The 12,847-nt window shown below is 30.3% G+C and overlaps 1 protein-coding gene across 2 annotated transcripts; it reads left to right on the forward strand.

The window, feature by feature from the left end:
* Positions 1-64: 64 nt before the first annotated feature.
* On the forward strand, positions 65-12,488 carry LOC120625656 (lipoamide acyltransferase component of branched-chain alpha-keto acid dehydrogenase complex, mitochondrial). 2 transcript variants are annotated; one of them, XM_039892759.1, is made up of 10 exons: positions 65-1,076; positions 7,911-7,966; positions 9,125-9,288; positions 9,590-9,777; positions 9,943-10,067; positions 10,141-10,380; positions 10,774-11,040; positions 11,823-11,951; positions 12,048-12,119; positions 12,252-12,488. In XM_039892759.1, the coding sequence occupies exons 1-10, from the start codon at positions 1,043-1,045 to the stop codon at positions 12,414-12,416; spliced, it is 1,440 nt and encodes a 479-aa protein (XP_039748693.1). In that variant the 5' UTR covers positions 65-1,042; the 3' UTR covers positions 12,417-12,488. The 2 variants fall into 2 exon arrangements, with proteins under 2 accessions (XP_039748693.1, XP_039748694.1); XM_039892760.1 differs by lacking the exon at positions 65-1,076 and adding an exon at positions 6,799-6,988 and having other exon boundaries at positions 7,868-7,966.
* The last annotated feature ends 359 nt before the right edge of the window (positions 12,489-12,847 follow it).

Genomic DNA, 12,847 nt, shown 5'->3' on the forward strand with positions numbered 1-12,847 from the left:
ACAACTGACTTTTAGTAAACGCATAGTTTTAATTACAAAGCAACGGTTTTGATTTCAACCCCATTTTGTGCAGGATCCGCAAAAAAAAAACGACAGTTCGCATAATCTTAGTTAGTCGGACTAACGACTAACTAACGTTGGGTCATTGAGATATTCATATAAATATAATCTCAGACTACCATGGAATTATTAAAAACCATAAGTCGCACACATTTCTGTGTTGGTGTGGTGTGCGGAGGTTACTTCTGTCCGGCCAACTAAGATCGAGCGTGCTATATACACAGACAGTTTAGTTATCATGTTATGTTACTCGATGTTTCCTAGTGGATATTTGATTCTAGATGTCTTTGTTTTTTAAGACAGAGTTCTGGATTCTGGTCATTTAAATTATAATTGATTTTACTTTTCTTTTTAAGGCTGATTTTCCAATTGTAAGAGTTGTACGAGTTGGTTTGAAATACATCAAAGTATTCCATTCAGAGAAGAATTAATTTTATGAATTTCGCATAAACAACATACAATTTTTACCATTCGATTAAAGAACTGGCTCTTAGCGGTATAACTTTTTGCGGATCCCTGACTAGTCCGAAATCAAGATATCGAACACTATCAAAGTTAATTTTGCAAATATTAAGTTTGAAGTGCTATATTTTTTAGGAAAAAAATCGAGCTTCCCATGTTAGTGTATGCGTTCAGTGAATAGTTTCGTTCGCTCGAAATAAATCAAGTGAAACACAATGTGCTCACAGTGAAAAAGTGACAAAACGTGACTAGTGATACATATATCTATAGCGAAACAACCAGACTGTGAAATGACAGTGATAAATTAATAAAATGTAATTACTGTGTGAGAATTAGACTAATCTAGTTAGAATTAAATGTATTTTCATTACATTTTACTTTGCATAAATACCGCTCAATGCTCTAATTTTGTTACACTGTTTAAAGATTATCGCTATAGAAAATGACTGATATACAGTAATCAGTAGTAGACCAATTAAACGCAGAAATAATAGAAGCCTGTTTAAAATTCGAGTGAAAAATGGAAGAGCTTTCTACTTCTAAATATAGACGAGGTAAGAGGTTATTAATTAATTTCATTACAAAACAATAATTCTGATTTAATTTATTGAGTACAAAGTATAGATTTTTTTTTAAAGTTGTCCAGGTAACGAGAATTTTTTTTTCATGACATGTTCAATACCAACATCACAAAACACTTTTTTTGCCCATCAAAATTAGTTTACAAAAACACAAAAAACTGTTAAATTTTAAATAGAACTTTGATTTTATACTAAAATATGTAAATATATATACCATTAAACCTGCAATGCTTTTTCTGTGTGAAAACTTGACGTACTACTTACAACGAAAAACGTCTAATATTAAAATCTTTTCAATTCTATGTATCTACCTAATGGTAGTAAATAATAAAATCAGACTGAGCTGTTTTTATAAGTAGGTATCTTAGTAACAAAAAAACAGTCATTAAAATAGTACTTAAATGTTGATAATGGGCATGTACCTAATAATATTTTTCTGGATGTTATATTAGATAGCCCGTTTCATAAAGATCATCGTTTTGAAGATTTTATCCATAAACGAAATAGGTCTTTATGAAATATAATTTAAAAGTGTATAGTTAAGTATCCTGAAATTTAAGAAACATACCTAAAATATAACTAAGTTACCCAGATAATACGGGTTTCAAAGATATAATGAGAGAAGCATACTGTTTACAAATTTTAACCTATTATCAGAAATGCACATTATAAGAATTAATATTTCACATTCATGTACCTAACATTTAACGGCAGCTTTTAATGTTCACTTTAAACATTGTCAGAAGTGTGAATCAGATGGTTAACTTTTAGTTATTTTCATCTAACTCCTAAAATGTCGTATTATCTTCAAATTTAAACAAAAATGTACCGATTTCCTATAACTTAGTATAACTAACGTTTTTCTTAAAATGTATTAAGTTATTAGATATTATAACTTAAATATGAATTATAAGTTAATAAACAAAATTTATTTTCAGTAACATAGCTAAATAACATATTTAAGACATTCTGCTCGGTGTTGTGCATAAAAACAAAATATAAGTATAAAATACCTACACCACACAGATTGATCGAGTAGTCGCGGATTACAGCAAATTAAGATTGCCGTGCATTTATTTTTTAATTTAAAAAAAATCGGAGAATGTCATTGAGGATATACGTTGATGATTTCATTGAATTAATGAAACATTCTCCGACATTCTTCTCCATAAAGAGCATGCAAGAATAGATATATTAACAAGAGTAAACTGTCTGATCCCGCCAAAACGACGTAGCATTTTCACGTTCACGTTCTTTTTCTTCTTATTAGACGTCATTACACATCACCATAGTTATATAGTTACTATTATCACGTCGGTGTTTAGTTGTTGTTGTCGCTTCGTGACTTACGGTATCGAGACTAGATGGACAATTAGTGTTCATAATATTATTGTACGCAATTTGTCGAACAACGCTTTGACTTTCAATACGTAATGCTCGCAAAGTGTAATAAGGACATAACGTAGATCGCGATCACGAAATTCTCAGTTACAATTCAGAGCATGTACATACGTTGATGGTGTTTAACATTGCACGAGGCAAAGGAGGGCGATCCACGCGCCATGTATTTCTAATTCATGCCACTTAACAATTCACCAGTTAGTGATTTTATGGATTTCATATATATATTACCATTTTATGAATCATATACATTTTACTATTTTATGAATGACGTTAACAGTGGTGGAAAGTAATATATATTATATGATGTAATTAAAGGGGATTAAATATTCCCATTATAAATCGTTTTTTTTGTTCAAACAACGTCGCTTCAAATATATCATTTCTTCAAAAATATCATTTCATAAAAGATTTTCTCAAAACTGAATTCAAATGTTAAATAAAGTTTCTTCTGTACTTGTTTTTAATTTGTTTAAAATCTGTGTGTGCAATAAAGACTTCAAACAAACAAACAAACAAATGCTTATTGCAAATGAACTTAATGTTAAAGTAACTAGTGGAAAAGTTACTAAATTAAACAAAACATCGTTTCTGAAATTTGCGATTTAAAAAAATATCAGCAGATACCTAGATTGCTCTTTGGGGACCGCAGGGGACCACTGATAAATTTTCAGTTAATAATTTACTAAATAGCGTGAACGTTGAACCAATAGCTGTTAGGCAATTTATATTTTGTTAAATGATCATGTATCTGTTATCTTATTATTATGACACATGAATTAATCTTTATATTATAAGGCAACATTTGGCAAAAAACTTCATCACACTGGATGAACGTTTTTGCCAATTGTCGACTTGATTGCTTCATCGTGCCGTGGTTCGCCATCCCTGCACTGCAAAATCTCCCGCTGTAGAGTAACAATCCAAAATGGAACCAAATAAATAAATGCTTTTTGTGGAATCCTGAGCTAAATTAGAACAGATCCTATGAAGAAAGTCATTAAATGTACCGATTGAATTCTGTCCTTATTCCACAGCGTATTTGAGTAATTCATAACATCGTTCTGTCTTCACTTGACAAGTTAGAATTGTTTTATAATGTAGCACAACAGTAAGATTAAAGGACATCAAATTGGGCAAATTATTTCCATAGGGTATAATAATAAACAAATATTTATTATCTGTACAACATATAATAAACATTTGTTGAATACTTAGTAAAGTACCCATCTCTCCATTCAAAGATGATATACAACGGAAGTTTAATACAATGGTTGTCAATAAAATTAGCTCATAACTTGAAAGAAATATGAATCATTTTTCGTTACACCAACCCACATTAGTCATATTAATGGGAAACATTTAATAATCAGTTATAAATTTAACTGATTTCATAGGAAAAGAGAGAGAAGTACAGAATTGTGATACTCTTTAACGTTAATTACGCATTTATAAACTCTTTGTAAACGATGTTATTGGCTTCTAAATTATATAAGGCTGGAGTCTCACTGTTCTCGATGTTATGACTTTTTGTATTACCTACTACAAAATTGGTGGGCCTTGCTTTTATGATATGAAAACTACATTGGAAAAGGCTAGTGAAATTTTGATAACTAAAACACCTAGATTTGAAATTAAAATTGATAAGATAAAAAATGTGACGTGTTTACTTCTGTTCTATATGTCATATTTACCTAAGATATAATAATTGATTTAAATTGTGGTCGTAGTAGTAAATATTATGTCATAATAATTATAAAGTTGTATCATATTATTATCATTTTCTGCACGGTTAATGGCGACTTCCACTTTGGGTTATAAATTTATATGCAGAATGACTCGTATGGCAGATGCACTAACCGTTAAAGATAGAAGGATTTGTTCTCAGAAACTCATCTAGAATTTTTCTAAGATTTTATACTTAAGAAAAAATGCTTTCATGGTTTAATTATTTGTGTTTATGTTTTTAATACATTTTTAGTTTATTTAATATCTAGTTGCCAATTTTTTTATTACACTCGTAACTTGCAGGTTCGATGGCATCATTAAAAATCGGAGAAAATCGGTATATATAAATGTAAAATAATATGACTCAATATTTAGAAAACATTTTCGTATATTTTGTAGATTTTCAAAACGTTCTATACGTTATGAAAATCACCCACATGTTCACAAGTTCATTTTCTAAATAACCTAAAAACATGGAATAATGGAATAAGCTGGCTTGCAGCAGCAGGTTGTCATTTCTTATTAAAAATTCAAGTTAAATGTGTTTTTTAATTTTTACCTTAAAGGCAAATATTTCTATATTTAACGGTTAAAATAGACAATAGCTGGTAAAACCCATGTGCAAGAAATCTAAATAATATAAATTGCAACAACTTCGTTTAAGTGTTTCAAGCTTGCAGAGCGAAATGGTTTTATATTAATTTCGAACTATATATAAATTACTTATTACTATATAATTTAAAAACGTCTTCCACTAGAATTGATTATTGTAACATCATCTGTCTTCTATATTCCAAGTGTGTTGTGATTATTCAGTTTTTGACTGTACTTCCCATGTATTTTATATAATTTATACCAACTAAGAACAATCCATAACAATTTATTATAAGAGTCGTTATTATTTTAAATTGACGAATATTTAAATATTTATTTAACTTAAGCAAGGATCTGAAGCAAATAAGCTATAGAGAAAATAGCAAACGTACCATTGCAAATGGTGAAGAATAATTTTCATCGTCATTGTTTACCAAAAAGCTAAATCTAAAAAGATTTGTAATGAAAATCTTCTAAAAATTTTAAAATTACTGAAAAAGTATTTTACATCGGAAACAAGCTGTTTTTATTTCTTTATTGTAATTCACTCGATAACAGCAGATATTCTTTGCCATAATCTTGGCATGCTTAAAACTTATAAAAATATGTTTTAAGACATCCGTTAATATGAAAATCAGCCCAAAGCACATAACGCTTTATTTGAAATCTCTTCTTCTGTTCCTCAGTTAAACACTAAAACTGTAAATTTTGTATATTATTGATTATACCTAGTTAGATATGTGTTATAGGCAGTTGCGATGTGATATTAATATCCGTATATTCATAGACTTCTGCGTAGCGAAGTAAAAGCTGGTGTTTAGGGTGCGTTATTTTTTCGTACGATTACTAACTTTGTTTTATTAAGTTAATAAGTGCTAGAACAACTTATATAATCCGGCCAATGAAAGAACGCTTTTCTGACAGCTTTTCATACTGCGCTGTTACAGTCCCTGTAACAGCGCAGTATGAATTTAACAAACATTTTGTGCAATATCATAAAAGAAAACGTAAGTTGATAGTAAATTTTTAATAATATAATAATTGGTTAGCGTTCACTTCAAAGCTCATTCAATTACGACTTGTCAGGAATGCATTCTTTAAATGGCCGAACTTAAGTTTACAACATTATTTAGTGTCCGCCATACTGTTTCATCGTTTGTAAACCAGTCAACACAATAACTCGCACTACCTTTATCAAAACTATTTCAACTCTAATACCAACAATTATTTCCCTAATTAAGTAAAAAGGACCATGAGGCGCCTATCCCACTGGCGTTATGCAAGCGATGGCATGGAAACACTGTTAGCTACTTTAAAGAAGAAGTCGCAAAAGAAAAAGAAATAATCATTGTCAATTTTGGGAAAATCCTTGATGGTCCAATCGATTACAAAAAAGAAAGTGAATATTTCGCCCTGTACTCTAATAAACTTATATCATATTTCCTTTCTATGTCCAAAAGCAAAGTTCGACTATATAGATGGAAAATTTATAACAACATGCTGCATTTATCATATTCAAGTGGATTAAGATCTAGTCTAGATGACATTAAGTCTTCCGCTCTAATGAAGTCAGAAACTTTTAATGCTAAAAAGACTTCAACACCGCAAGAGGATGCTCCGGTTTGCGAAAATTCGGAGAGAAACGTACATTGTCGAGGATCTGTTTGGTGTGGAGCATAAAGATTGGGGAAATTATAAATTACACCATACAGATTATCCTACTTTTTGCGGAGTATAGCAAATTAAACTCAATCTTCACAACGTATCATGGAACACTGCAAAGTAACGCCTGCTTCTATCCAATATTTCATATCACAATAAAAAATAAAAAATATTTCACAGAATTGGTGTAAAAACAAGAAAACTATGAATATTTACACAATAATGACAGGTTCTGAATTAAAAAAATAATGGTAATGTCTTATTCAATAGGACAGCTGTTTGTATTGGTAGGTAGTTTTATGTTTAAGTACGATGCAGGAATCAAAAATGAGGTAATCTCAAAATGCTTTTGAGTTGAAACAGTTGTGATTTAGGGGTGCGATGTTGTTGTGTACTAAATCAAAAATACATATTCGGCATTGTGTACCTCAATATAAAACCTACAAATGAACAGTGTGAATTATTATAACATAAATTGGCGGAGCGCCTCTGTGATACACGTTAGCTATTTAGAATAGAAGTCGTCGGTTAAAATAATGTGTAATCGCAAACTGATGTTGTTCCGATTATGGTTTGCCTCCGCCGTCTTGTCGTGCATGAAATTACCGTTATCAATTATATATTATTGTATTTATTCACTTTATTAACATGTTTATTATGTCTTTAATAAAACAATTGCTTATATCGTTATATTATTTAATAATCCTTAATCGCGACCTTCCAACCTTTGAAGACATTCTTCTTCGTTCGTTATATGATAGGTACTTACTCGAATTTCTTATTTCAGTTATTTACCTAAAGTAGCAATATCATTTAATTATTTCACGTAATTAAAGCCAGGGGAATTTTTTAATAAGGAAAAGTTTTTTGAAATGTGAAATACAAATGGTATTTTGTTTATTGCGCATTGCATATAAAACTTACTTAAAAATAATTAAAAAACACAAAAGTGTTGAGTTTTTCGTTATTTTTAAGTGAGTTGCATTATATTTGCACTACAAATAGGCCTCAGTCTCTTAAAAAGCAACCGTACATATTTTTTTGGACTAATCTAAAACCAATTTAGCAAAATCGACAAGACGGTAAAGATTTAGTTATTTAACTTAATTGGCACGTATATCATAAGTAAGACTTATCAAAGAGTCTTTTAATCCATCACTTCTGATCCTTGACCCTTTTGTATATCAAAAAGATGACGTTTGAGCTCACGAAACATTTGCCTTTCAACATATCATATTGTGATGTATAATTTTATTTAAAAATGCTAATCAATGCTACGGTTCACTGATAATGTGGCCTCATAACATTCAGTTGTGTGCGTACGACGAGGACTGTTATTGACTTTGTAGAAATGTTTTATAATTTAACTGTTACTTTAGACATATAAGGTTATGTGGTGAATTAACATGATGGCATTTGCAGCGAGAAAGTGGTTGGGTAATTTGAGGAATATAAATAAATACAACAAGCTTTGTTACGTAAGTAACCCAAACCGTAAGTAATTTTGAATCATTTGCAACCGGCTAATTTAGTTTTTTAGTTGCACGTGTTTCAATGTTAAATTAGGGCTCTTTTAATATCAAAATCACGTGTAACAGAATCAACTGAGTTCAATAAATAGAAGTTGGGTATAATACTATTGGTATTTCATTTAAGAGTTAGGTAACTTCATATATGTATTTACCTCGACATAACTTATGCAATAGTACCTATCGATTTAAATATTCCAAATCGGTGACGATCACTGTTCTGTCTAGGTTTTGTACTTTTCTAGCATTCAATTGTAATACAAGTAGATATTTTAAGGTAGGTACCTATTAGTTAACGTGTGAAAGGCAAGAAGAATAATTGTTTACATATCTAAATACATGTATGATAAAACGCCACTGGAGCTAATCTTATCAAGAATTCTTACAAGCGCGAGTTAAAATAGAAATTAAATTACCGTGTAATTAATATTATCAAGCTCTTTTTAGGACGTTAAAACATAAAAACGTTGTTAAGCTATAAAAAAATAGCGTAACTACATAATATAACTTTGAATATATAGGAACAAGATTTAGTGTAAATGTTTAGTAATAAGTACATCAATTTAAGATCAAAGTGTAATGATGCCCACTTTGAGCTGATAACATTATTATATACGTAGTTAGTGATTAAGTAAACATATGAGAAGAAACCATAGGTAGTTAGTTGTTTTAGCCATTATCACTCTGGCCATAATGTTTGGTAAATTATAGAAGTCAAGTACTTTTCAAAACAAAGCTAAGCTAAATGTAACTTATTGTTACCTAGTGTAACGATGTGACGGAAATCAAAGAGTAAAACAAATAAAAATACCCCCTTTTAAAAACCCCAATAAAAATAAACATTGGCCTCATGTTATCTTAAACACCTACCTACGCTCATACAGTTGTTAGGTAGGTAGGTATCAAATAATCCAAAACCGATTCTGTTGATTATATTGATTGATATTGAAACCAAGAAATATTTATAGTGAAATTGCTTACGTCAATACATTTCTAATTAGTAAAATTAGAACAAATTTGCGCCTATTTTTCAAAGAAAATTTATTATAACTATTGAGCTACATGCGTTCGTACATTTTTATTTGAAACTACTTTAACTATTTTCAGACAAATTTCACTTACAATTCATGGATTTATGCAAATAATGTTCCTAGGATAAAAAATCAGTACAATACTCGGTGGTTACACACTACAAGCTCTTGTAACAAAATAGTAGCATTCAAGCTTTCGGATATCGGTGAAGGTATACGAGAAGTTATTGTTAAAGAATGGTAAGTGGTATATATACTAATATTTCTTTGTATATATATTATACATACATTGTATGTAATAAATAATTCTGTTCTTTTTTTTAACTATACGTAATTGGACATTATGATGTAATAGAAGCTAAAGCTAGCCAAGTCGTTCTATAAACACTCAATTGAAGAGAAGATGTAACTTCGCAATTTAAGGGAACCGTGTTTGTTAAAAAGCTTTTATTTTAGCAAAAGTCCTTAGTCAAAAGGAATCATTAATATAAAAACAAAAAATATTTACATTAAGAACGTAATATGATTACTACTGTTACAGGTTCGTTAAAGTAGGTGACAAGGTTGAACAATTTGATAACATATGTGAAGTCCAAAGTGATAAAGCAGCAGTGACAATTTCTAGCCGTTATGATGGAGTTATTACAAAACTTCACCACGAAGTAGATCAGACTGCGTTTGTTGGGCAACCACTTGTTGATATAGAAGTTGACGTTTCAGGAGATGCAGGTAAATAAAATATTAAAATACTTGGGAGATAAACGACATGCTTCATCATAATAAATTGTTCGTTTTTCATGTAGAAAAAGATAATGTTTATCAACTTAGAATTAAAAAAACATTAGAAAATTAAATAATTTTCGATCGGAATTTTTATTTTTACATTATCTGCAGATACACCACCGCCGGATTCTACTACGAATGCTTCCAAAGATATACCAAAGACAGAAGATAAAAGCCCACCACGTACAAAAGTATTAACAACGCCAGCTGTGAGAAGAATTGCAGCACAATTTCAGGTAAATCTTTTAAAATGATTGATATTAAGTAATAAAGAAATCTAGAAATATTTCATCGTATTTATTTTTTCAGGTAGACCTCAGTAGTGTAAATGCTACCGGTAGAAATGGCAGAGTACTTAAGGAAGATGTTTTATCTCACCTCAATATAACTTCAGACAAATCTAATGATGTGTTAGATAAAGTATTATCTGTAGAAGCAATTTCAATTCCTACAACAACCACCGCAACAGCAGAATTTGTTTTAGAAGACAAAATAGTTCCAGTTACTGGGTTTATGAAAGCAATGGTTAAGTCCATGACTGAAGCAATGGTATGAGCATTTAGAAATTAAATATGAATTGTAAACTTTTTTTCTTACTTGTCTTATAATGTAAACGACCTTTTCATTACTTTTAAGTGTAAGGTATATTTTAAAAATAGAATAAAATCAAGTGTTTTAAAGTAATTAAAACAATTAAATTCCAAAGAGGTTTTCTTTACGAATGTTTGTTTTTATATTTTTAAAACATCACTAAAAAGAAATGAAAAGATTTTTTAAATAATAAGAGAAGTAAGAAAAAAGATTCGTTGTTACTAGTTTCATTTTAACGGAAAATAATGAAGTAAAGCTGAATTTTTTATCACTAGTTCCACATTATTGTTTTAGATTAAGTATTCATAAATTTATCTGTATAAAACTAAATATTCTAAAACATTGTTCTAGAAAATACCTCACTTTGTATTTAGTGATGAATATGATGTAACAAAACTGGTAAAATCAAGGGAGGGGCTAAAAGAACTAGCTCAAAAAAGAGGAGTGAAACTCACTTACATGCCTATAATAATTAAAGCTGCTTCTCAAAGTCTCCTAACCTACCCAGTGCTAAACAGCAGCCTCGACAGCTCTAATGAAAACCTTATTTATAAAGCCAGTCATAATATTGGTGTAGCCATGGACACGCCAAATGGTTTAGTAGTACCAGTAATCAGGGTGAGTAAAATAATGTTCTTGCCACACGCAAAGTATACGATAATTATTGTGATTATTAATAACAAGAAACCTGCTCCGTTTTCACTGCAAGTCTTTTCACCCTTCGGGTTGATATATAGCAAATGACACTCACAAATACCCACCCAGAGAGACATCACAATGTCCCAATTAGTTTCCCTAAGCTATATTTTTAACACACTAGCTTCTGACGGCGACTTCGTCTGCGTGGACTTCTGAATTTGGTCTAAGGCTTCGCTCGCTAACAAACTAATTTAATCCTAGCACGGGAACTATTTCAGAGATCGGTATAGAAAGTACATTTCCTTTTCCATAGCATAGGTGACATAGCAATTTTCAAAGCTGTCTGCCTGCGCCTTAGCTCGTAAACAATTTTCAATTTTCCCTCGGGAACTAATTAAGAAATCGGGATAAAAGGTAGTCTATATTATTCTCCATGTCAAAGGCTACATAATTGTAATTTTTGCTACATGCAAGCCAAATTTCATCCAAATCCGTTCTGCCGTTTTTGCGTGATTGAGTAACAAACATCCACACTTTCACATTTATAATATTAGTAGAATAATTTATAACACATAATTAAACAAAATAAATAAAATTAAATATATTATAAATAAAATTAATAATAAATTGCGAACTACAAAAAATAAATGTAATTTTCTTACGAGCTAAAGCGATTGGGTGTGATATAAATATTATTAGTAATAATTATATTAGTAAGTATAGATAGTAACTTAAAAAATACGAAAATAATTTTATTTCAGAACGTGCAAAGAAAAAGTATATTTGAAATAGCAATTGAACTGAATTCTCTGCAAGAAAAAGGATTGAAAGGTCAACTTGGACTATCCGACTTAACGGGTGGAACGTTTACAATATCTAATATTGGCATTGTAAGTATTGTTTCATTTATGTCAATAACCCGTGATTTTGTTAATTTATTTAAGTGCTAGTAAGTGGAGTGACAAAATTTATGTTTAATATTTCAGATAGGAGGTACTTACACAAAGCCAATTATACTGCCTCCACAAGTGTCCATAGGAGCTTTAGGAAAAATACAGGTTAATGTTACTATATTGAATTTGAAATGTGCTTTTAATTTTTTTGTTACGTACGTTAATAAGCTAATCCGAGTACGATCTGAGTATGATAGGACTTAAGTTAAATAATATTTGGCATAATTTATTTTGCAGGTTTTGCCAAGGTTCGACTCAGAAGGCAATGTGGTAAAAGCTCATATCTTATCAGTGAGCTGGTCAGCGGACCATAGGGTCATCGACGGCGTCACTATGGCCCGATTCTCAAACCAGCTAAAAGAATACCTTGAAGACCCACAGAAGCTAATTTTAGATCTGTAAAAGTCATGTTTGCATTTTTATTAGAATATTAATTTATACAAATGTTTTTATTAAAATTAACTGATCTTTTAAACAGAATTTATATATTTATTTATGCAAGAGTATAAAAATTAATTCTTAAAAATGTTATCGTCGCAAAACTTCGAAACGGGTGACTTTGAAATAAGCTATTGTCCACTCAGGTATGCAATGCGGGGTGTATTCGCGATGAAAACGCGCAAATATCTCTGTAAATAGCAGGGCATCAATATTATTTATTGGTGTCCATTTCAATGCTAGAAATGCCATATCCACGTCGCAGAATTTTTTATCTGAAACATTCAACATTTGATCAATACAATTGAAATTTCCAAATTACTGCTACTTAAAATAAAACAAGCTAATCAATAATTGGACGTAACATTAGTAACGAAAAATTGAGCTAAAGTGAC

Source organism: Pararge aegeria, chromosome 8, assembly GCF_905163445.1.
Source record: "Pararge aegeria chromosome 8, ilParAegt1.1, whole genome shotgun sequence".
Taxonomy (NCBI): Eukaryota; Metazoa; Arthropoda; class Insecta; order Lepidoptera; family Nymphalidae; genus Pararge; species Pararge aegeria.